We start from the raw sequence: 26,914 nt of genomic DNA on the forward strand, positions 1-26,914 counted from the left end.
GTGTATTGGCGTCTGTAGGAGTTAGTGGGTGTTCTGTGTACCTTCAACACAGTATACACCGTTTATTATCGGCCAATTTTTCGTTCTTGCTCTTCTGTAGTGGTTGTTGTCTGCGTGCCCTGACCGCAGTATACACCATTATATCCACCTATATAGCTAGCTATATTTCTCTTTTTTTAATAGAGCTTGCAGTCAGTTGTAGGAGATTCTGCATGCTCTGAACGCAGTATACACCGTTATATCCACCTACATAGCTCTTCTCTAATTGAGCCATCTGTAGGAGTTAGTGGAAGTTGTGTGTGCCTCCAGCACAATATACACTACCCGAATGCTGGTTTTCCCATCTCTCTTCAGGCCATTACCATGTCTGGAAGGCCAACAAGGAGAGGCAGACAGACACGAGCCGATAAAAGAGGGCAAGCAGGCTCTGTGTCTAGAGACAACAGTGCTGGTCGTGGACGCGGTGCATCGTCATCATCAGCACGTGGCCATGGGACACGCTTGTCCTTCTTTTCGGCAGCTGGACATGTTAAGCCGCAACATGCCGAAGACTTGGTAGAGTGGATGACCAAGCCCTCTTCATCCTCCTCATCCTCTCTCACCCAGGCTCAGGGTACTAGCAAAGAAGCTGTCAACCCATCGTCTTCCCGCCTCTCAATGTCATCATCAGTGACTCCTTCCCTTGACCCACCACGTCCTCCTGAGGAGTCTCCTGAACTCTTTGAGCACAGTGTTGGGTACATGCTCCAGGAGGATGCCCAGTGTTTTGTAGGCTCTGATGATGATACTCGGCTAGAGGAAGGCAGTAGCGTGAGCGCAGAGAGAGGGGATGCTCAAGAAGGACAGCAATCTGGCAGTCATGTTCCACAAGCTGCAGCATACTGCCAGGTTTGCTCCAGCAATGAAGAGGGAGGGGATGATGAGGGCACTGACTCCACGTGGGTGCCTGATAGGAGGGAGGAGGAGGAGGCACATGTCCAACGAGGCAGGATGCCCTCCGGGGGCCAGCTTAAGGGCAGCACACCGACTGAATCACACCGCAGAGCTCTGCCTGTGCAGGGCGCTGCCTCTGCGCGTTATTCTAAAAGTTCTTTGGTGTGGGCCCTTTTTGAGACGAGTGCATCAGATCGCACTGCTGCTATTTGCAACATATGTCTCAAGCGTATCTCGCGTGGCCAAAACATCAGCCGCTTGGGCACCATATGCTTGACCAGACATATGTTGACCTGCCATGCAGCTCGTTGGCAAGCGTACCTCAAAGACCCACACCAAAGAACAAAGCGGACCTGTCCTTGCTCCTCATCAGCTGGCATCTCCAACCCCACTAGACCTTCAGTCCTCTCTGAAACCTGCTCTGAGAGGAATGAAGGTGTAGAATGAGGTGTGTCACAGCCAAGTGCTTCCGGGCACTCTGCTAGCAGTACACCCACGTCCGATTATAGCAGGCAAATGTCCCTGCCCCAGCTGCTGGACCGTCGAAAGAAGTTCACTCCCAGCCATCCACATGCCCAGCGGTTGAATGCTAACTTGGCTAAATTGCTAGCACTTCAACTGCTGCCTTTTCAGTTGGTAGACTCTGCCCCCTTCCGTGAGTTTGTACAATGTGCGGTTCCTCAGTGGCAGGTCCCCAAACGCCTTTTTCTCACGGAAGGCGATTCCGGCTCTCTACCGGCATGTGGAAGACAAATGTCCTTGCCTCGCTAGACAGGGCGGTCAGCGGTAAGGTGCATATTACCGCTGACTCATGGTCCAGCAGGCATGGACAAGGACGTTACCTGTCTTTCACGGCCCATTGGGTCACTCTTCTGGCAGCTGGGAAGGATGCAGGACAAGGTGCAGTAGTGTTGGAGGTTGTTCCACCACCACGCCTCCAAAATGCTACTACTGGTTGTGACACACCTCTCTCCTCCACCCCCTCCTCTTCTTCTTCCTCCATGGCCTCTTCCAGTGCTCTGTCCTCAGAACCAGCGGTGCTCCGTAGGCGTTCCAGGGGCTACGCAAGTACGCAGGCAATACGATGCCATGCCGTGCTTGCACTGGTTTGTTTGGGGGACAGGAGCCACACTGGGGCAGATGTTTTGTCAGCTCTGCAGGGGCAGGCCGAGAGGTGGTTGACGCCACGCCAGCTTAAGCCAGGAATGGTGGTTTTCGACAATGGCACCAACCTCCTCTCCGCCCTCCGACAAGGACAACTGACCCATGTGCCCTGTGTGGCTCACATCCTTAACCTGGTGGTGCAGCGGTTCTTGGGCAGGTACCCGGGCTTACAGGATGTCCTGAAGCAGGCCAGGAAAGTCTGTGTGCATTTCCGCCGATCATTTAATGCCTGTGCTCGGCTGGCTGAGCTCCAAAAGGAGTTGAACCTGCCCAAGAACCGACTTATATGCGACATGCCCACCAGGTGGAACTCAACGTTGGCCATGCTGCAGTGGCTGCACACGCAGCAGAGGGCCATCAATGAGTACCTGTGCGACTATGGCACCAGGACAGGGTTTGGGTAGCTTGGTTTTTTCTCACCACGCCAGTGGGGCATGATAAGGGATGCATGCACTGTCCTGTCACCGTTTTAGGAGGCCACAAGGATGGTGAGCAGTGACAGTGCATGCATCAGTGACACTGTACCTCTTGTCCACCTCTTGGAGCATACGCTGCATGGAATAATGGACAGGGCACTTGAGGCAGAACAGAGGCAGGAAGAGGAGGACTTCCTTGCCTCTCAAGGCCCCCTTTATCAGGACAGTGTTCCTGCTGTGCCACCCATCACACAGGAAGAGGATGAGGAGGAGGAGGAGGAGGATGATTGTGTCAGCATGGAGGTGGATGCTGGCACTCAGCATCAGCAGCAGCATCTTGTAGGGATGATTTACAGTCCCAAGAAACCCGTGGACTTGTACGTGGCTGAGAGGAGGTAGCTGCAGATCATGTTGTCATTAGTGACCCAGAGGACTCCGGACCGAATGCCTCAGCTACCCTATGCTGCATGGCCTCCCTGATCTTGCAAAGCCTGCGGAAGGATCCTCGTATTCTTCGGATCAAGGAGAGGGACCATTACTGGCTGGCCACTCTCCTTGATCCACGGTACAAGGGTAAGGTTGCCGACCTTATCTTGCCGTCGCAGAGGGAGCAGAGGATGAGACATCTCCGGGAGGCCTTGCAGAAAGGTCTGTGCAACGCGTTCCCAGAGACTGGGAGGTTACAAACTCCTGGTCCTGGACAACGTGTTGCTGAGGCATCGGTCAGAAGGAGCGGTGGAGAAGGTGGCCGTCTGACCGATGCATTCAGACAATTTTTTAGTCCACAGCCCCAAGGTATGATCGGTTCCAGCAACCATCGCCAGCGTCTGATTTACATGGTGCAGGAATACCTAGGGGCAAGGTCAGACTTGGACACCTTTCCCACCGAAAATCCTCTGGCTTACTGGGTCTTGAGGATGGATCACTGGCCAGAGCTTGCACAGTATGCAATTGAGCTACTAGCCTGTCCTGCATCCAGCGTTCTTTCGGAACGCATCTTCAGTGCTGCTGGTGGCTTTGTTACCGATCACAGGGTGCGCCTGTCCACCGACTCAGTTGATCGACTGACCTTCATCAAGATGAATCAGTCTTGGATCACCCACATCTACCAAGCACCTGAAGCTGATGTAACCGAATAATTTTTTTTTTAAATATCACATCCCTTCAAGACTATCTATGCTGATGCTGAGTGACTGTCCTGTTATGTTGATTGTCTATCCTCTTCCTCCTCCGCTGATATGTTGGAAGAACATTTTTGGTTCTGGGTGATGCCACCAGCCCAATTTTACAGCCCCTGTTTAACAGGGGCGTTTAATTACAATTTTTGATGCAATGCTTTGCAGCAGGGCTCATTCCTGCACCACAACTAGAGTATATGGGAGAGGTTGCAGTGTCGTGGCACCAGCACCAGTGCCTAAGGCCCAATTTTTCAGCCCCTGTTTAACAGGGGCATGTAATTACAATTCTTGATATAATAGTTCACAGGAGGGCCCGTTCCTGTGCCCACCCAGAGTAACTGTGAGGACTTATAGTGTTGTGGCACCAGCACCACAACCACCAAAGGTCAATTTTTCTACCACTGTTCAACAATGACATGTAATTACAATTCTTGATATAATCGTTCACAGCAGGGCGCTCCAGCACCCACCAAGAGTCACTTTGAGGGCTTACAATGTTGTGACAACACCAACACCTTGTTCCGCCATTTCTGCAGAGCATATAGGGCAGGCCCCTACTTTCAAACATCCAACTTACAAACATCTGCTACTTTAAACGGAAGGAGACAACAGCAAGTGAGATGAAAAAAGATGGACGACAAAACAAATTATACAGGGGTGATAACCCTTCCCTATGTTTTCCAAAAAAGCTTAAAAATAGTTTTTTTGACTGGAGCTACACTTTAAAAATGTATCAGTTGAAAATTACAAACAGATTCTACTTAACACAACAAACCTACACAGTCCCTGTCTTGTTTGCACCGCCTGTATACTGCTGTTCTGAGTATATAGGGCCTGGAGTCCCCACGTCTTTCCTTTTTGTAATATGGGTACGTGGTTCCCCTTAATATCCGTACAAGATCCAAAGGGGCTGGTAATGGGTGGGGGGGCTACCCATGCCATTTTTCTCAATGATTTTCATCCATATTGCAGGAACCAGATATAACATTAAAACCGCAAGCAGTTTTAAATGATGTTATTTCCGTTTAATGTCATTTTGTGCAGGGACTGTTCTAAACACGGGAAACACGTGGCACTTCACAGGCATACTATAGACAACCCCCAGGCACGATATTTAAAGGAATATTTCACTTTTTTTTCACTTTAATCGTCATTAAAATCAGTGCTCCCGCCAAAACGGCCATTTTTAAAAACATTTTAGGCATTGACCCATGTCCCCTGGGGCAGGAGCCAGGTCCCCAAACCCTTTTTAGGACAGTATCTTGCATATTGGCCATTAAAATTAGCACTTTTTATTTCAAACGTTTGAGTCCCATAGACTTCAATGGGGTTCTAACGTTCGTACGAATTTGCGGTCCATTTGAAAGTTCTGGTGCGAACCGAACCGGGGGGTGTTCGGCTCATCCCTAGTTTAAAGCATTTCTATATGTTACTACAATGATTTTACATTCTGGCTACCCCTGAACAAAGGATGTATACAGTACATAGGGACATCAGTTATTAACACAACTAGTGTTGCCACCTGACCACTATATTAGGTTGATGTGCTAGTATTGCAAGAAAAAATGTTTGTATACACACAGCAAACACACGATCACCTATTCCAAATGTATTATTTTCACTGCAATTGAATACATTGCATAATTATTAATAATAATTCAAATTAAAGATGTTAAAAATTAATTTACCCTGGATTCCCTGAGCTAGAATGAAACCATCAAGCAAAAAGTTGTTTGAGCTCCAATGCTGCCTTTTCCAGGGTACAGTATGAAGTGCAGTGCTCGGCACAGTGGGAGGAGCTTTACATTAAGGAAACCCAAGCTGAGTATAGGTTCTGTAAGTTCTGTATGTATGATGTAGTAACAAGGTGTAAAGTCAGTGTGGTTTCACAACATATAACACACAATATCTCCGCAACCAAAGCGGCACAAACGTTTATTTTTGCAGCACAAACCAGCACAAACGAATGGCGCGTTTGTTTTTCAAATTCGGTAACGTGGGGTGTAAAGTGGGCGGGGTTTCACAACATATAACACACAATATCTCCACAACCAAAGCGGCACAAACGTTTATTTTTGCAGCACAAACCAGCACAAACGCGGCACAATTGAATGGCGCTTTTGTTTTTCAAATTCGGTAACGTGGGATGTAAAGTAGGCGGGGTTTCACAACATATAACACACAATATCTCCACAACCAAAGCGGCACAAACGTTTATTTTTGCGGCACAAACGAATGGCGCTTTTGTTTTTCAAATTCGGTAACGTGGGGTGTAAAGTGGGCGGGGTTTCACAACATATAACACACAATATCTCCGCAACCAAAGCGGCACAAACGTTTATTTTTGCAGCACAAACGCGGCACAAAAGAATGGCGCGTTTGTTTTTCAAATTCGGTAATGTGGGGTGTAAAGTGGGCGGGGTTTCACAACATATAACACACAATATCTCCACAACCAAAGCGGCACAAACGTTTATTTTTGCAGCACAAACCAGCACAAACGCGGCACAAACGAATGGCGCGTTTGTTTTTCAAATTCGGTAATGTGGGGTGTAAAGTGGGCGGGGTTTCACAACATATAACACACAATATCTCCACAACCAAAGCGGCACAAACGTTTATTTTTGCAGCACAAACCAGCACAAACGCGGCACAAACGAATGGCGCGTTTGTTTTTCAAATTCGGTAACGTGGGGTGTAAAGTGGGCGGGGTTTCACAACATATAACACACAATATCTCCACAACCAAAGCGGCACAAACGTTTATTTTTGCAGCACAAACCAGCACAAACGCGGCACAAACGAATGGCGCTTTTGTTTTTCAAATTCGGTAACGTGGGGTGTAAAGTGGGCAGGGTTTCACAACATATAACGCACAATATCTCCGCAACCAAAGCGGCACAAACGTTTATTTTTGCAGCACAAACCAGCACAAACGAATGGCGCGTTTGTTTTTCAAATTCGGTAACGTGGGGTGTAAAGTGGGCGGGGTTTCACAACATATAACACACAATATCTCCACAACCAAAGCGGCACAAACGTTTATTTTTGCAGCACAAACCAGCACAAACGCGGCACAATTGAATGGCGCTTTTGTTTTTCAAATTCGGTAACGTGGGATGTAAAGTAGGCGGGGTTTCACAACATATAACACACAATATCTCCACAACCAAAGCGGCACAAACGTTTATTTTTGCGGCACAAACGAATGGCGCTTTTGTTTTTCAAATTCGGTAACGTGGGGTGTAAAGTGGGCGGGGTTTCACAACATATAACACACAATATCTCCGCAACCAAAGCGGCACAAACGTTTATTTTTGCAGCACAAACGCGGCACAAAAGAATGGCGCGTTTGTTTTTCAAATTCGGTAATGTGGGGTGTAAAGTGGGCGGGGTTTCACAACATATAACACACAATATCTCCACAACCAAAGCGGCACAAACGTTTATTTTTGCAGCACAAACCAGCACAAACGCGGCACAAACGAATGGCGCGTTTGTTTTTCAAATTCGGTAATGTGGGGTGTAAAGTGGGCGGGGTTTCACAACATATAACACACAATATCTCCACAACCAAAGCGGCACAAACGTTTATTTTTGCAGCACAAACCAGCACAAACGCGGCACAAACGAATGGCGCGTTTGTTTTTCAAATTCGGTAACGTGGGGTGTAAAGTGGGCGGGGTTTCACAACATATAACACACAATATCTCCACAACCAAAGCGGCACAAACGTTTATTTTTGCAGCACAAACCAGCACAAACGCGGCACAAACGAATGGCGCTTTTGTTTTTCAAATTCGGTAACGTGGGGTGTAAAGTGGGCGGGGTTTCACAACATATAACGCACAATATCTCCGCAACCAAAGCGGCACAAACTTTTATTTTTGCAGCACAAACCAACACAAACGAATGGCGCGTTTGTTTTTCAAATTCGGTAACGTGGGGTGCAAAGTGGGCGGAGTTTCACAACATATAACGCACAATATCTCTGCAACCAAAGCGGCACAAACGTTTATTTTTGCAGCACAAACCAGCACAAACGCGGCACAAACGAATGGCGCGTTCGTTTTTCAAATTCAGCAACGTGGGGTGCAAAGTGGGCAAGGCTTGCATTAAATTGAATGTTTAATATCTCAGAAACCGAACCGGCACAAACGCTAATTTTTGCGGCACAAATCAGCACAAACGTGGCACAAACGAATGGTATATTTTTATTCAGGTTTTACAAACATGGGGTGCCAACTTCACACAGCTTTTAGGAGAAGGGTTACCGATTCACATATTACACAAAGACTTTTCTATTCATTAAGAAACGCCCCTGTGAGTATGTAGAGTTTCCACTACATTTACGTTTCTACTCTCTACATCACTTTCTACACATCTCCAGCATATTCATTTTTTTTTGTGATGCTTCCTAAACCTTGTTTACCTAAAGTGTTACTAAAGTCAAAAAAGTATTTTGAATTAAAATAAACAAACCTGTTATACTCACCTGCTTTGTGCAGTGGTACTACACAGAGCGTGCCCGATCCTCCTTTTCTCAGGTCCCCTGCTCGCAATCCTGGCTCCTCCTCTTCTTCATGTGTCCCCATAGCAAGCTGCTTACTGTGGAGGCACACAGTGTCTGCAAGCTCCCGAGCTCACACTCCATAGGCTTACACAGCAGGACTGTCTCCTCACTGACACACCCAACTTCCTCCTCATTGCATTTGATTGACAGCAGCAGGAGCCAATGGCTCCTGCTGTTGCTCAAGTGCTGTGTGAAGAGGAAGAGGGGAGAACAGATGTAGCTGTGCACAGCACTGGTTCTATGCTCCCCTCTCTTCCCCATCACACAGAGAAGGGTGGGGCAAAGATATAGAAAATGTTTTTTACTTTAATGCAAAGAATACATTATGGTAAAAAAAACGCTTTTTTTTGCTGCCAAATACAGATTACAAAACACTGAGCGCAAACCAGAGTTTGTAGTGATGAAAACTTTAATATATGATATAAAACAATATCCACTCTGATCACAGTGAAGATCATGCTGTATAGAAAGATGCTTCAAAAGGAATCCACAAATTACAAGATCTACATATTCAAGCGGCTAAGCTGCCAGATTCAGAGCTGGTACTGTCCTGCTGACAGTCTGTGAAGGCACACATGGAGATAGTAGGTGGGTCTTGCTATGCGTTCCAAAACTGTATGCTACTTTATAAAGCCGCTATAGATCATACAGCTCTGAAATGCAAAGCCAGACCCACCCACTGCTTCAATTTGTGCCCTCAGAATAATATTTTTTTAATCATACATTAGAGCGAAGTTCCACCCAAAAGTGGCCTCCTTCCCCCCTCTTTTGCCACATTTGGCACCTTTCGGGGGGGGTACCTGTTTTTGAGATTTTGATATCACTCGGAAGTTCGGACCTGTGTCTGGGGACTGGGGTAACTTTGTTTTGACACCCACAGCATTTAAGTACATGAGAGTAAAAGATGAAATAATGGATTACCAAAATGACATGGATTGTTTTAGAGTCAGTATGTAGAGGTGCATGAAACATGCAATTTCAGTTTAGAGGGGGAAAGGTCCACTGCATAAACTCACAAGCAATAATCAGTCAAAAATCAACATGTAGGAGGTACCGGATTATAAAAAGATGTAAAGGTGTCATTTCAATTGGGTTTTTAGCAAAGTTTGTTGTTACTAAACCCAGGACAAGGAAATGCAATAGTTTTAGTAAATATAAACTGCTAAAAAACCTTTTTCTCATCAGCAGTATATAGCAGTATCAGTGTCTGCCTCGGAAACGATCGGCGGGTCCCAGTGATTGTCTCCAATCACAGTGGGAGCGGGTCGCCCCAGACCCTAAAGAAAAAAAATCATGTACAGGTACGCGATTTCAAGCCAAAGGGTCATCTTGCTGCACTATATGTACGTGGGCTGGTCCTTAAGCGATTAAAGCTTGTAGGAGGGATTTTCATTCTCCTCTGACTGCCCTATGAGGCTTCATGGCCCCTAACCCTTTGTCTGGACAGTGCTGATTGGCCCTGAGCTGATCACATGCACCCTCAAAAAAATAAAAACTCTCTAGAAATACACATCAAACTGAGCATAAGTGTCTCCTAGGGCTCTGTTCTATTAGAAGATGAATTAGGGACAGTGGAAGAAGGGGAGGATCAGAGAAGACAGGGTCAAACAGCCTTTTTACACAATGCAGAGGATTAACCCCTTAGTTTCCACAGTGAGTATAACAAGCATGCTTTACTGAATATATAGACTGATTTTACTGTTCTGGGTTTAGTAATACTTTAAAGCAGATTCTTATCTCCTCTATTCAAGAAAAACCTTACAACACCTACCAGTCAGTTCTTTTTATCAGCACTAGAGTCACCTGGAGGCTATCCTTGATCTGCAACCCACGAAAAAGCAGGTAAAATAAAAATAATAATAAAAAAATAAAAAATAAAAAACACCAGAAGTTCCATAAGGGACATTGTTATCGTTCTGCAGCACACAGCATGGGACAGATGTAGACATTTATCAATTTCTTTCTAAAAGTGGAAAATCTCTCTAATCTCCCCGTCACACAAATACAAACTTTGACGTTTAGAAGGAAAACTTCCCTCAGACACGAGAAGCGTAACAAGGCGCTAGACCGAAACAAATGATAGAGAAGAAGAGGAGAAGGCAGCACAGGCATTTATCATGGTTGGAAGCTGACTCACTCCTCAGAAGTGAGAATAGTCATGTTTTATTCATCAGAGGCTGCCTGCAAAACAATCACTTTTTATCCCCCCCCCCCCCCCAAATAAAAAATTAAATAACCAGTCTCTCCTTTTCTGAGTTTTTTTTTTTTTTTGTTTTTTTTTAGTAAGAGGGTGGCCAGTCTTTCCAATAACAAGCCAAGACATTTAGTTTGTCAGCCAGTCACTGTGAGTAAATAGCACAGAGACTTACCGAGACGGGAAGAATGCCATGTGCATTTATCAATCTCCAAAAGACATTTATTTAGGACGACACTGGAGGCTGTGTGGGAATTAAAAGTGAACTCCAGTCTTACCTTCCCTTCTGCAAACTTGTACAGGCTCATCTTCTCTACTGAAACCACTTAAGGAGGAAGTTATCCCTTTTGATTTAAAGTGGATGTAAACCCTTACATGTACCCAATGAAGTGACTGGCCTCAGGCAATACACAGAAATGAAACAAATCCTCCTGCATAAGTTGTACCTGTTTATCTCAAGTCTTCCCTTCTCTACAGCCTTTCAAAGTCCAGAATTTGTGAAGCTTGCCTTAGCAGTCAGAAAAAAGGGACGGAGAGCGGAAATTACACTCCGTGGAGCTCAGTGAGGAGAGATCTGAAAGCTGATTGGAGGGAAAGGACACACCCCCCCTCACACAGCTCACAGGAACAGAGCTGAGGCTAACTAAGAGAGCGCAGGGCGATGCGCGCATGCGCACCTGGCCGTGAGACCGTAAGCTGTCAAAGCTGGGTGCCCACACTTGCAATGACGGCGCTGCAGAGAGCAGAGGAGCGAGGCTTCGGGTGGCTGCATCGCTGGACCATGGGACAGGTAAGCATCTGTTTACTAAAAGTCAGCAGCTACACTTTTTGTAACTGCTGACTTTTAAATAAACGTACAAAACGAATGGAACTCTGCGTTAAGATAAGTAGGGATTGCATGTAATTTCACATAGCACAGTTTAAAACAAATTAAGGAATTTTTGGCACACACATGAACTTCTGATAGTATTCACACTCCCTGTCTCTATCACATAAAGGACATCTATCCTACCTTGATATTTCTCTAAAAACTCTTATTTTATCAAAAAATCTCATAATTCTTACAGTAGCCAGGATAACATGTAGCACCATCTTGATAGAGCGTAAAAAATGACTGAGATCCCACAATTTTTAAGTTACCGGTAAGTATTATTTGAACAAATATAAAACATTAACAAAAAGGAGATAGCGAAGGCCTCTGGAGAGAGGTGAAATGGTTACCTTATGAACCAGACAATGATGGTTAGAAGCGTAATAACCTTTTCCTGGACACATAACTAGTTCTGCTGCATGGAGCAATCATTTCTGAGGTTCTCAGCAGGAGATATACATTAAAATCCACAGGGGGCTCAGAGGAAAAGATGGGCATTTAATCAGAAATGTCTCATAATGTAAAGCGAAAACTGGAACTAGATTTCCATTTAGAAACTGGGAATAAGACTACTGGGAATAGCAAGGAGCAAACCAGTGAACAATCAGGAATCAGCTTTTAGCATGCAAGAATATGCAAACTTTGGCTGAGATGTTGAAGTGGGTAGGTTTCTCACTGCTGTTTACTGAGAAGAAGTCCATCACCTATGGACGCAAGCAAAAAACATGAAGGTCAAGGAAGCGGGTAGTGTCATATGAGGGTGTAATAGGGGCATTCCCAGCAATGTCTCATAGTGTATGACTTCCTCTCCTCTCCAATTAGGATTACAGATTTTGAGGCTCTGGGTGGATACCACTGAGCCACACAACCCACCAGCCACTTATATGTCTGAAGGTTTTCAGTAGTAACAAATTAAAAGTATAATGACAACTACTGGTTGTTGTCAAAGTGGCAACAACAGCCAATAGACCTGGGAACTCAGATGCTGTCAGGAAAGGTGCCATCCGCTGGTAATATCATTTGGCGTGCAGTACTGAGGTCCACCAGCAGGTATCTCCTGGCAGTTTGGAACTGTCAGGAGAGCTTTCCTCTGCTGGTGTTATGTCATCTTTGGGCCGCAGTACTGGCGTTCACCAGCAGATGAATCCTGGCAGTGTGGAGCATTCGGCACCTCCTGCGATCAGGTGTCACATTGCTTGCCCTGGTATCGTCCTTGCGCCCTGACCTGTTAGCCTGTAACCTGAACCTGATTCCATCCTGATCCTGTCCCTCCTGTGTTCCTGTTCCCATCCATCATCTCCCTCTCCTGTTCTGCCCTTGTTCATCTGCTGTGTATGACCCTGGCCTGGCTAACGTTTGTGATTCCGGAACTGCCCTTTGTTATCTGCTGATCTTCTGTGTATTGTAGTAGAATTTCATATTAACCAATATATATTTTATGTTATTAATATTAATTTGCATATTTATATTGATAATATAATTATTATTCATATTATTATTATTATATAATAGTGGTCTTATCAATATTATTCAATAAGTAAAGCAATAATTATTAATCTTTATTAATGTATACTATGTTATTCCATAGATATAGAAAATCTTCATTGTTGAACTTTAGATGACCTCTTTGCTTCTTTCTGATATTTTTTTATAAGTTAGTTTAAAGCGGGAGTTCCACCCTAAAGTGGAACTTCCGCTCATTGGAACCCTCCCCCCCTCCAGTGTCACAGTTGGCACCTTTCAGGGGGAGGGGGGTGCAGATCCCTGTCTAAGACAGGTATTTGCACCCACTTCCGGGCATAGACTCCCACGGGAGTCTATGCTTCTTCCTGTCCTGGTGCGCTGTCTGCTGGGACACACACGGGTCCTAGAGACAGCGCGAACCATTCTCATTGCGCAAATCGCGCATGCGCAGTTGGGAACCGGGAAGTGAAGCCGCAACGCTTGACTTCCCGATTCCCTCCCCTAGAATGGCGGCAGCAGCAGCCGAGAGATCGATCGGCCTCGGCTTCTGACATCGCTGGATCCTGGAACAGGTGAGTGTCCATTTATTAAAAGTCAGCAGCTGCACTATTTGTAGCTGCTGGCTTTTAATATTTTTTTTTTTACAGTGAAATCCCTCTTTAAGAAGAGAGAACTTTTGACAGCAGTTGAAATACAGCCTGATAAGATAAGAACATCTTATACAGGTGGTTTAGAAATAATTATGTGGAATATGGGAAAGTTATGCACAGTGTTCATTAGGGTTTTTTTTATGCTGATTTCCATGGGACAAATTTGTGGGGGAGAGTTTACAACCACTTTAATTAGGTTTGACAGGGTCAAACAAATGTCTGCTTGTGCCCTCATTAAAACTGTTAAAATACATTGAACAGGATAACACTGATGTGTGTATGTAATATATATATTATGTAGATAATACAGTACCTTTTTGTGAAACCAATGTATGTATACATACACATAGGATTGTATAGTGAAAAACAATAAGACATAACACATTTGGTGGGGTTTTTCCCAAAGTCGTAAATCTTATCTTTGAGTTGGTTAAGCCTTATCAGGACAAGAAGGGTTGATTTAACACAGCTGGGTGCCATACTGTCTCTACACAGGTGTTTTTAATTGGAGAAAACCAGTTATAAATTACTTTAATGAACATATAGGAATTCTGGGAATGAAAACGTTTGTCTGGTTGTAGAACAGTAGATTTTAGCAACCAATGATATCTAGGAGAGATGGCTAAGATAAGGCTTGTAAAATGTATATAAATGCAAGTTTTACAATTGTTAGACAAGTCAGATAGGAGCTCATAAGGCTGAACTCTATGTATGCTGCCCTATTGCATGGGTCATAGAGGTCAGAACCAATGGGCAAATATCTGTCCTTTTGTAGTAACTTGTGTCCTCGTACAAGTCATATAAAGAAAACCTGAATCACTGAAGTCCTGCCCGGTTCGATACGTTATTATTCTACTTCATTATGATCCTGGCCTAGCTAACGTTTGATTTTGGTACCACCCTTTTGCTGTATATATTATCTGTTGTCTGTGGGTTTCTGTTGGTTAGTTGAGCACTATTTGTATTTGGGGTGTTTACTTGTTTACTACTCATCTTTAATAAACTTTATATTATTCACCTTACATGCGTTTTGGTTTCCTCTTTGCAGTCCACACAGTCTCGCCACACCTGTTCATGACAGATGCAGATTCCTTACTGATGGCAATTCCAACAAATGAACAGAGCTGGAAGCTCATTTGAAGACATCTCACTGGTGGCGTTTCCAACAGCTGGGTAGAGGTGGGGGTTTGGATACAAATAACTCATGAAGCTACCAACAGTTCAGCAGAGCTGGGAACTAAGATATCTCATTGTTGAAGCTTCCAACAGTTCAGCAGAGATGGGAACGCAGGTACAGATATTTCACTGCTGGAGATTACAACAAATCAGCAGAGCTGGGAACTCAGATATCTCACTGTTGGAGCTTTCAACAAATCAGCAGAATTGGAACCTCTCGTACAGATATTTCACTGTTGGATCATCCAGGGTGGACAGAGCTGGCAACTTAGATGCAGAATTTAAAGGAGAGTTGGATGTGCAGATTCTACCAGTGCCGAAGAAATCAGAGATGTGAAGACTGGTCAGCAGCACAGGTGAATATTAAATTATCTTTTTTTGCAGGGTATTTTTTTTTTAATTCCACAACAGAGGTGCTTTGAAGTGGAACGAAATGGATAGTGGCTTCCTTGGCTGCAAAGGAAAGTTTAGTTTCACTTTAAGATGCTTTTAACATTCCAGACTCAATGGGGTTGATTTAGTAACGGCAAATAGACTATGCACTTTGCAAGTGCAGTTGCACCCTGGAAGGGCATTTGCAGCAAAGCTTTTCAAATGAGGTGAAGCTTAACTTTGCAAAGAACACCCTATCACATGCAGGGAGAAAATATTTTTTACTTGCACATGATTGGAAGGTGGGAGTCAGAAGAACTTCCCCTCATTAAGTAAGTTCTGGAGCAAATGTCCTCTTGGAGTACAACTGAACTTGCAAAGTGCAATCTATTTGCCTTTAGCAAATCAACCCCATTGCATTAAACCATCCACCAAATAGGTTTCCCTTACCAATGTTTTAGTGGTCTAGGAAGGGAGAAGGATCAATGGGGGTTCCTCTGTTAAATTATCCGGTGAATTAAAATATGCATGATAAGATTTTCTGGTCCCACAGTCTTCAGTCTCATGTGTATAAGTTACCTACAGACAACGTCAACAGAAAATTCTCATGGAAAAGTAGGGATGAGGTAATTTGGCCAGTTATAGTACGCTCAGGAAACAACGGAAGGACTTTGGGCACTCCATGACCTCTTTAAACATCCCCTGATCAGAAGGATTTTGCCATTTGCATTTTTTTTTTTTTTTTTTAAATAATCCAGGGCCGTAGATGTCCATCTCTCTCCGTCTTTTCCACAGCTGCTCTGACCACGTATAATTATGGAAAAAGCCTTCATGCAAATTGCCAGCTGTTGAATCATGCTGCACATCTGATTGCTATCTGATTTCTGGGTTCAGGGACCCCCTGTTAAAAATCATTGTATATACAGCCTACAGTACACTAGTATCGTGGTAAGAGGAAAGGGTGCTCCTTACATCTGTGATCCTTGGGAAGAATTTCCCTATATAGATAGCTAAAAAGATCATTGATGTCAATGGTTACTTGTCTGAGAGGTTGCTCATTGCTCAAGAAATCCTCAGCAATCTCTAGATCAGTGGCCTCCAAACTATGGCCCGGGGACAAGATGCGGCCCTTTGCTTGCTTTTATCTGGCCCTTGGGGCACTATTTCATTTACCAATACCAACCATGGGGCATAATTTCCCCTACTGACAGCAATGAAGGGGCATAACTCCACCCACTGACACCAATGATAGGACACAATTCCTCCCAATGACACCAATGATGCGACACAATTCCTCCCAATGACAGCAATGATGGGGCACAACTCGCCCAATGACACCAACAATGGGACGGTACCCCCTTTAAACATGCTGCATGTAGAGAAAAAATACCCATTGATCCTGCCAGAAATCCAGTGAGCTCCTAAATTTCTGTGGTGAACTTATCACCATGCTACATTGAAATCCCAAAATGGTGTTATCAACCCTGGCCGTGTGTTTCCTGCTGGACTAGAGAACACTTCCTGCTTATGATATAGAGATAGGGAGGTGTTCTGCAGTGCAGCAGAGAAGAACTGGGCAACAAGGGTTGGGATTTTTATGCCACAGAGGTGCAGTGATTTGAGCTCAAACAGAAATTTAGGATGTACATTTGCATCATTTGTAAAAGGGTAAAACATAGGGCTATGAGCAAGTAAGATGTAGTACATGTGTGGTTTTTGTATTTTTCCCCTAGAACATGAAAAAATTTTTAAAAAAGCAGGATTCTACCTTGTGAACTTCTGAAGCTTGGAGGACGACTCTGGAACAAACATAGGGATCGTCTTCTTATGTCTTAAACAAAAAACACAAAATATATAAATATTACAGAGCCTGTACTAGATGAATACAACAGATCTATCAAACGTTGTCCTTCACTCAGCAGGGTAAAACCAGAAGAATGTGGTCACCTAAAGCCAACTCTACAAAGACTCATTTACATGCTAAAGAGCTGCAAATACTCCTAAATACGGAATGTCAGTTTGTATAATGTATATTGTATATTATCGAGGGAGTTCGTTAAGTGTCTTCCAAACGTTTTAGAAGAATTCAGCGAGTCGGTACAAAGAAGAAACTTAAAGCCTAATAAACCATTACACCTCGAGATGGTTCTACCCATGAGAATATGCTTTATGAGCTACAAAGTCTTGCAATCATTGATAATTTTAAGATGCTTAATTTCTCTGCTCACAGAGAACCGATTCTTTTCTAATGATATTTAATGGACTAAAGAGGAACTCAGCGGTAGGATGAAATACATATATTTGCTGCTACTTCAGCTCTTTTCAATCCAGGGCACTTCTGTGAAGTTGTAGGCACTTAGTCACATGATCTGAGCCAATCTGCACTAGATAAAAGATTAAAGAGAAGCTTCAGGATCCTCCCAAAAAATGTAAGTCAGCAGCTACAAATACTGTAGCTGCTGACTTAAAATAAGGACACTTACCTGTGCAGGGATCCAGCAATGTCATCACTCGAGCCAATTCTCAATCGGCTTCAGGTGCAGGCGCTGGTATCTCTAGAAAGGGAAACAGATATCGAAGCCTTGGGGACACGCACATGGTCCTGTAGTCTCCTGAGACCAGTGATGTGTCCTAGGACAGTGGTCATCAACCCTGTCCTCGGGGCCCACTAACAGGCCAGGTTTGCAAGATAACTGAAATACATCACAGGTGATATCATTTGCTGCTCAGTGATTGCAGTATTCTAGTCTGCATCTCCCCAAGGTAATACATAAAACCTGGCCTGTTAGTGGGCCCTGAGGACAGGGTTGATGATCACTGTCCTAGGAGAAAAATTACAGTGGAGGGCAGGAGGGGAATGTGCAAACAAGCAGAACTTCCCCTTTTAGGTGGAGCTTCTGGCCACTAATTGACTAATTGGGGGGGGGGGGGCAAATAGCAATGCAACTGAGCACTTGGGGTGTTATGTAATACTGCCACTGACACCTGGGGTCACTGCTGCAGTAGTTACTGACACCAATGTGATGAAGTGCAAAGAGAGCTACGCTAAGTAATCCCTTACGGGATCAAGGGACTGTGCAAATGGATCCATCTAAAGTGGTTGAAAGCCAAATGGATGGTACCCGGGCCTCGTACAACAAGAAACAAGGTTTTTGCCTGTAATTCTTCTCTTTTGAGAGCTGGACCCTGGGATCCAGCACCTTGGTCATGTTAATACAGCCAAAGAGTTTTCCAGCAGTGGGGCTGTACAGGTCCAAGGGAGTGGACACGGTCCTTGAAGGTCTGGCATGACATAGCCCGCCGTGATGAGTGAAGGCTGGATTTGTCTGTGATAATTTCCAGATATATCTCTCTCTCTCTATATAATATTATATATATATATATATATATATATATATATATATATATATATATATATATATATTCACTTGCTCTTTCTGGTGTGAGTATGCGATGCCTTGCCTGTGTTTTGCCACTAGAGGGTGTAAAAGCTACATACCATGCTTCTCCTGTGATGTGCTCAAGTGTCAGCAAAGGCTTCCTGTGGCAGCATTGCTATTTATCCTGCTCTGTCAGCCATCATTAGGGGCACCCACCATCAGAGAGAGGTCAGGGTTCCCCCTGCTCAGGTTTGCAAGGCCGCTACTTGGTCATCAGTATATACATTCACAAGATTCTATCAAAATGGATGTAAGATGGCAGGAGGAAACCACCTTTGGGCGCAGTGTGCTGCAGGTGGCAGTATAGGTCCTCATGCCTGGTGGCAGCTATTTGCTTTGTGTCTCCCTCTCCCTCAGATGGCATTGCTTTGGGACATTCCATATAGTTATTACTATGGTGTCCCGTTATGTACGATAAAGAAAATATGATTTTTATAACAGCTTACCTGTAAAAATCCTTTTCTTGGAGTACATCACAGGACACAGAGGACCCTCCCCTCTTATTGGGATATGTGTATATATTACTTTGCTACAAAAAGTGAGATATTCCCGGTATGGTAGGGGTTATATAGGGAGGGGCACTTCCTTTTAGGTTATACCAGTGTCCATTCACCTAAAGGTGGCCTATAACCCATATAGTCATTACTATGGTGCTCTGTGTCCCGTGATGTACTCCACGAAAAGGATTTTACAGGTAATCTGTTATAAAAATCCTACTATTGCATCCACTGACACCAGTGCAGGGGGTTATTGCAATCCCTGGCACTAATGTTGGAAGTTATTATTGTGTCCACGGACACCAATGCTGGGGGTTAATATGTCGGATGTTGAAGTGCATCACAGCCTATTTTTTTTAATGGGCTGCCTAACTTGATGCAATATACCTCAATGGACTGCTATTGTTTGGCCCTCTATAATTTGCAAGTTGACCACCACTGCTAAAGGATCACTTGAGAGACAGCTCTGAGTCTTTTCTGAAATCACATCCAAGATAATGGCACCCAGCAGCAGTCGTTGAGGTGGCTAAACAAGGGATGCATTTACAAGTAATGCATAAAATATGCTAAATGCATATGTTATTTTATGTTGTTAAAATGAACGGTCTGGTGAAGTTTCTTTAAGCCATAAGCACATTTTCCTAAGAGCTGAAACTCTACAGCTAGAAATTTTTAATGCAGTAAGTTTTTAAAAGCCAATCAGTTTGTTGCTTGGACACATAACCTCAGAAGGCCAGACTTCCAGCCATCACATCTCTCTACACAGAGTTCAGATAGAGCAAGCTGTTCTCAGTAGGCATTATGAAGCCATTTATAGTCTGTCTACCCGTGTCAAGTATGATTCATTGGATAAATCACGGAGATGTGTATTGGCGCTTCTGGAGATGAGGTAATCCTTTAAATCAAAACAAAAGAGCTGTGGACAAGCAAACAGAGAGAGTCACTTTTACTTCTACCCACAGCTTTGGAAAGTGCATTTAAAGTAAGAATACAGGGAGCACATACTTTCAGTTATTGTTGCATGGTTTAGCTGAAATTTTCATGATGTGACTTTTACATTTTGACTTGCACTTTCAGTGTACCGCACCTCTGGGCTGCATGTTGTCACAGGTCACTGCAACGTAGCTCTGAGCTGCATGTTGTCATAGCTCACTGCACTGCACCTCTGGGCTGCATTGCTATGTGAACGGGGGGCACATGAAAAACAATTGTTTTCTATGTGCTCTAGCAGTGACTTGCGTTCTTCCAGTGTGTGAACAGGCACTTAAAAAAATTACCAAAAAGCATGTCTGCATGTTAAGTGCTTGTTCACACACTGGAAGAATGCAAGTCACTGCTGGAGCACATAGAAAACAATTGTTTTTCATGTGCCCCCGTTCACATAGCAATGCAGCCCAGAGGTACGGTGCAGTGAGCTATGACAACATGCAGCCCAGAGGTGGAGTGCAGTGAGCTGTGACAACATGTAGCCCAGAGGTACAGTGCAGTGACCTGTGACAACATGCAGCCCAGAGGTGTGGTGCAGTGAGCTGTTATAGCATGCAGTCCAGAGGTGTGGTCTAGTGAGCTGTGATAACTTGCAGTCCAGAGGTGTGGTCTAGTGAGCTGTGATAGTATGCAGTCCAGAGGTGTGGTCTAGTGAGCTGTGATAGCATGCAGTCCAGAGGTGTGGTCTAGTGAGCTGTGATAGCATGCAGTCCAGAGGTGTGGTCTAGTGAGCTGTGATAGCATGCAGTCCAGAGGTGTGGTCTAGTGAGCTGTGATAGCATGCAGTCCAGAGGTGTGGTCTAGTGAGCTGTGATAGTATGCAGTCCAGAGGTGTGTTGCAGTGAGCTGTGACAACATGCAGCCCAGAGGTGCAGTACACTGAGCTGTGATAACATGCAGACATATTGCACTTTATTGAAGTGCATGGGAAGGCACTGCATGTCATCACACTGCGGCACAACGAACCATGCTACTGTGCAGTGACATAAATTACATATTACTTTGTGCACCTAAAATAAAGTTGACACAAAAAAAAAAGAACTGTGTTATGTGCTGAAATGCACATCACACCGCCCTCTACCACCAGCTCACTGCTGCTGAAATAGAGCTACCTGTAACTAAACCTCAGCATCATTTACGTAGATTAGCTTCTAGAAGCAAAGATCCTACAATAACTGTACGAGAATTAATAAGACACACTCTGTCCAAAAATTTAAGTGGTTCTAAAGGCAGAAGGTTTACCTTAATGCATTCTAAAAACCTTCTACAAGCAGCTCTACCCACAGCCAATGGCTTCTGCTGCTGTCAATTGCAGCCTGGGAGGAGGAAGCGGGGGAGAGGCTTACTATGTGGGCACTCAGCATGGGGGGTGGGACCAGGAAAGCTGCTGGCGGACCCCAGAAGAGGAGGATCTGGGCTGCTCTGAAAATTCATTGCACAGCACAGGTAAGTATAAAATTTTTGTTATTCTAAAAAAAAAAAAAAAAAAAAAAAAAAAAAAAAAAAAAAGTGCGCCTTTATAATCACTTTGATTTCAACACTTGTGTAGGTAGCATACTACCTTATTTTCAAAAGATTTTCTTCTTCTTTGGTCTAATATTTTCTGCTAAAGTCAGCTGTGCAAGGGACCGGACACCTGTGTCTGCTGTATGTACAGCATGGGACCGATCCCCTCAATGCTCCTTTGTGTTTTTTCCATCTAGCTCACTGATGTGAGCATGTCTGTGTAATCAATGCTTTATGTGAGGGTATTAGGGTTAGAATTGTTCTTACTGCCTGTTTTGGCCTGGCCCTGTCCCTCTTGTAGCTGCCCAGTTTGTATGGCTGAAATCGCATCGCATTTGCACTAAAATTATGCAGGACCCTTCTTTTGGTCCGCACTGGAATTGGATCACATAGGTGTTTAGACCCATGCGTTCCGATTCCACAGTTCACACTATGTTCTGCGAACCAATTTGGAGGTGTCATTAACTTTATATTGAGACCCACAGTGGTTTGCAGAGAGCAGTGTGAACTAGCTGCGAGTCAGATGCATAGAATGAATGAAGATAAAAAAAAAAACTTCTGTGCAAGCAGCCTTCGGTGTGCAACAGCCCCCCTCCGCCCCTCTAATGATTACCTGAGCTCCCTCCAATCCAGCGATGTTGCACGGGAGACTCAGCTGCCTGGGACTCTCCCTCCTCGATTGACAGCAGCGAAACAGCATTGGATCCTGCTGCTGTCAAAGTCAGTGAGCCAAAAAGGAGAGCGGGGGCAGGGCCAGGCCGCAGCTCCATGTCCAAATGAATACACGGAGCTGCGGCTTGGGTGTGCCCATAGCAAGCTGCTTGCTGTGGGGGCACTCAAGGGGGGGGAGGGGCCAGGAGCACCGAAGAGGGACCCAAGAAGAGAAGGATCCAGGCTGCTCTGTGCAAAACCAAGTACACAGAGCAGGTAAGTTCAGTATCACTTTAAGGGGGGGGGGGGTCATGTTTTCTTTTTTTTTTTTTTTTTTGCAGAGATTGCATTAAGGTGAAAAATCTTTATGCCTTTGGAACAACTTTAAAGCTTAACTCAAGGCAAACATCTAAAAGCACAGATGAAATATATACTGTGTTTGAGAGCTGTTTTACCTGTAAGGGCTCATGCAAACTGCAGCACACATAAAAAAAAACAACAGCTTTTACAGACGTTTGAGCTTTTATTTCTCTGCCTCTCAGGAGTTTACAGGCATACAAACTTACAGGCAGAACCCCCCCCCCCCAAAAAAGGGTTTGGAGTTTTTTTTTCTGCCTGTAAAACTCCTGAAATGGTATAGGGCTCATGCACACTGCAGCTCAAAAAAAAAAAAAAAAAAAAAAAGCTGCTTTTACAGGCATTTGAGCTTTTTTTTTCTCTGCCTAAAAGCTTGAAGAAGCATGTGCTTTTTCAAGCTTCTCTTAACAGAAGCGTTTTTGTTTTCGTAAACCCTTCCCTCAGCTATTTTTTCTTGTTTTTGGCTTTTTTTGCGCTTTTACACTCTTTTTCGTGCGCTTTTGGGTGCTTGGGCGTCTTTTCTGCTGGAAAGCTGCTCTCAAAAACACGAGTTTGGTGGGGGTTTTTTCTGCCTGTAAGCTCATATGCCTGTAAACGCCATAGTGAGCATGGACACATTGGCTAGCATGGAGGGTTTCCAGGCAGAAAAAAACTAGAGCTCAAAAAAGCTCAAAAGCCTGTAGGAGCAGCTTCTTTGAGATACAGTGTGCATCAGCCCTAAGTGGGCATGGACTCACTGGCTATCATGGAGGAGAGTTTCCAGGGAGAGAAAAATAAAAGCTTTTAAAAAACAAAAAAAAACCCCTCAAAACGCTTGTAGGAGCAGCTTCTTTGAGATGCAGTGTGCATGAGCCCAAAAAGGATTTGCTGCTTTGTGCAAAACCCCTGCACAGAGCAGCTAAGTATAACATGTTTGTTATTTTTATAGGAAAAAAAAATTAGACTTTAATATCACTTTAAGGCCCCTTTCACACGAGGCGGACTCCGCTTCCACGGAGTCCGTCTCTGTCCGCCGGCTGTTAAAAGCGCGTTTTTCAACCAGCGTTTACTGCCGGAAATCTGGAGTCCAGAAAAAGCTTTTTTGAGCTCTAGTGTGCATGGAGCCTAAAAGGTGTGTAAATGTAGCTGAAACATTATATTTGAAACAGAAGAAGGTTTGGCATTTTCAAAATTACAGCTCAATTTTTATTTTGACTTACTAATGAAATTGAGTACATTGACCGAAATTCTGAAAGGTGAGATTTATTAACAGCCAAGTCAAAGAAATATTAATCAGCATTATAATGGCCTACCTTCCTGGAGTAAAGGGAAGATGGACGGCTCCATAACCTCTAACAATGTCGTTCCCAAAGACATCTGGCCCATAGACACTGACCACAATTTGTGGCCCTGAAAAAAAAAAAATGAAAACTTCACTCTAATGTTCAAGAAAAGTTTCTCTGTTTACAGTTAGGTTGTATCTGAAAACACTGCAGCAATGACAAAAGATGGTCAGAGACTGCATACATTGCAGAGACTGTGGATATAATACCCTTTGGATATAATACAAGAGATGGTCAGAGACTGCAGCAATGAGAAAAGATGGTCAATGACTATGGACATAACATAGGAGATGGTTAGATTACAGACCTGATAAAAGAGATGGTCAGAGATTGCAGCTCTCAACATCGCCAAAGGGCTATGCATAAAATTCACTGAATATGCTTATCAGAGACAGGAGGACACACAGGAGGATACAAAGACTTAGGGCATCACACAAGAGGTGGTCAGAGACTGTGGACATGATACAAGAGGTGGTCAGAGACTGCGGACATCATACAAGAGGTGGTCAGAGACTGCGGACATGATACAAGAGGTGGTCAGAGACTGCGGACATGATACAAGAGGTGGTCAGAGACTGCGGACATGATACAAGAGGTGGTCAGAGACTGCGGACATGATACAAGAGGTGGTCAGAGACTGCGGACATGATACAAGAGGTGGTCAGAGACTGCGGACATGATACAAGAGGTGGTCAGAGACTGCGGACATGATACAAGAGGTGGTCAGAGACTGCGGACATGATACAAGAGGTGGTCAGAAACTGCGGACATGATACAAGAGGTGATCAGAGACTGCGGACATCATACAAGAGGTGATCAGAGACTGTGGACATGATACAAGAGGTGGTCAGAGACTGCGGACATGATACAAGAGGTGGTCAGAGACTGCGGACATCATACAAGAGGTGGTCAGAGACTGTGGACATCATACAAGAGGTGATCAGAGACTGCGGACATCATACAAGAGGTGGTCAGAGATTGCAGCCATGAAAAAAGAGATGGTCAGAGATTGCAGCCATGACAAAAGAGATGGTCAGATACGGTGGACACGCTGAAGAAGACTGTCAGAGACTGAACATGCTATAGGAGTTGCTAGAGACATGCTTCAGGAGACACTCATAGAATGGAGACATAATACACGAGGCTGCTAGAAATCACTACTATAAAAGAAGAAATACTGTTTTTTTTTTTCTCAGCCTTCTTTCTCCCAGTGATCAGACTGCAACATAGTAACTTCGTAGCAAATCATAAGGTAGCAGAGGCTGATCTGTGTCAGATATTATTATTATTATTATTATATAGTGCCGTGCAGTTTGCTCTGAGCTTTACAAAATGAAGGCAGACATTACAGTTACAATACAATTTGGTACAAGAGGAATCAGAGGGCCCTGCTCATTAGAGCTTACAATCTAGGATATTGAAAGCAGGCAGGGACTGCACAGGCACCGGGATTTCAGAGGAATGTGTCATCTCTGAGCACATAACTCGCTCTAGAATGTAAATCAGCCATTCTCAACTAAGGTTTGGTGGAACCCTAGGGTTCCTCCATAGGTTGCAAGAGGTTCCTTGAGCTGTAGCTGGTTGACCATCCATTTGATGGTGCTGCTTACATAGTTCCAGGACCAACAATGATTGGCAGAGCCAGCAGAAGGGCACTTTCTGTAAGGGTTACATTATTTCTATCAGCCAGGAATGCAAGGGGTCACTGACTCACGATTAACTGGATTTAAACTAATTTAGGGGTTCCTTTGGGCTAAAAAGGTTGAGAATTCCTGAAGTAGATTCCATTTCATGAATCCGCTCCTTACTACAGTCCTAATCTTTCCCCCTATCTCTAATAGGTCTACTTACCCTTTTGCGGGGGGGGGGGGGGGGGTTGTACCATTCTATACCATCCTAAGCCTTGATGGGGGGGGGGGCATACCCTAATCACCAAAACACAGTGGCTTGTGTTTCAGCCTTTCAACTTTTTTCAGTGGGACAATCCTGAGGGCAGGGAACTACTGGCAGAGCAATACTTCTCAGCAATGATTCACAATCAGTTTCCTTTAGAGAGCATGAACTATAGTCATAATCCAACTTTTTAGATTCTCAACAGTATGGCATGGTGCTTCAGTTATCCTCTGGTTTCAAGATTTGATGTTTGAGTAGACCAGGGGTCTCCAAACAATAGAAACAAAGGGGCAGTTTATTGCTCTTCAAACTTTAGGGGGACCAGCCTATGCCAGTGGGAGTAAACAATGCAAAAGGGGTGGTAGGCAGAGGGAGGAATTGTGCCCCATCATTGCTATTGTGGTCATTGGGAGAATTAGTTCCCCATTTCTCGTGTCCTTGAGAGGAATTGCATCCCATGTTTGGTGTCAGTGGAAGAAATCGTGCCCCATCATTGTTATCATTGGAAGGAATAGTGCCCCAAGGGCTAGATAAGGGCAAGCAAAGGGCCACATCTGTCCTGTAGTTTGGGTACCCCTGGAGTAGACCATCCTGAGCTCATAAGCAGCCTATCCAAAGTCAATGCAAGACTTTACGCCTTGAGCCTCCTTTGTGAGTCATCGCAGATGCAGCACCTCGCATGTGATCTCTTCTATAAAAACGTGGTGGCACGTGTGAATAGAACATGTGACAAGTTAAATATGCACATTAACTTTGACCAATAGCAACACCCCGCCAGGGTGCCTTCTCTAATGGAAAAAGAGCTTTGATGAGTCTGTTCACAAAGTAGGCCTTCCAGAGTCTCAGTGGGACATGAAGAGCTGGCCACAATAGCCAGAGAAAATAAATAGAATGTGGAGATTGTACTTAACATCAGAGTCTCTCATACAATGCTGATAAGGACTTATAGAAGAAAGCATCTGCTTCTTTCTGGAAATGAAAGAGATCTGACCTGTGATAGTGGCTTTGCATAAAATCAACGTCCGTCAGCCACAAGACTTTTTATATTAATCGGGCTCCAACAGGCAGATCACTGGGGAGAACATAAATAACCAAGCAAGTTCTGCATCTATCGATGCAAATATAGGAGCTTTACATTCATGGCTACAAGGGAATGACTACTGCGGCTCTCCATTCAGCTGACGATATAACTTATTTATAAAGTTCCTTAAGAACAGAGAGTTCCGATATAAGTGGAGAGTCATAGCAGTAATCCCAAGCCAACCAACCG

At 44.3% G+C, this 26,914-nt stretch overlaps 1 protein-coding gene across 2 annotated transcripts in view; it reads right to left on the minus strand.

The window, feature by feature from the left end:
- The window catches only part of B9D1 (B9 domain containing 1), a 224,601-nt gene that overhangs the window by 169,190 nt on the left and 28,497 nt on the right, over window positions 1-26,914 (minus strand). For both annotated transcript variants that reach the window (XM_077449416.1, XM_077449415.1), the window contains exons 4-5: window positions 23,722-23,818; window positions 16,760-16,822 (exon numbers count right to left, since the gene is read on the minus strand). In XM_077449416.1, coding sequence (XP_077305542.1) covers window positions 16,760-16,822; window positions 23,722-23,818 — 160 coding nt within the window. The remainder of the gene's footprint in view (window positions 1-16,759; window positions 16,823-23,721; window positions 23,819-26,914) is intronic.

This window comes from Lithobates pipiens, unplaced genomic scaffold (genome assembly GCF_037356315.1).
Source record: "Lithobates pipiens isolate NorthernLeopardFrog02 unplaced genomic scaffold, aLitPip1_a1.2 Scaffold_22, whole genome shotgun sequence".
NCBI classification, from domain to species: domain Eukaryota; kingdom Metazoa; phylum Chordata; class Amphibia; order Anura; family Ranidae; genus Lithobates; species Lithobates pipiens.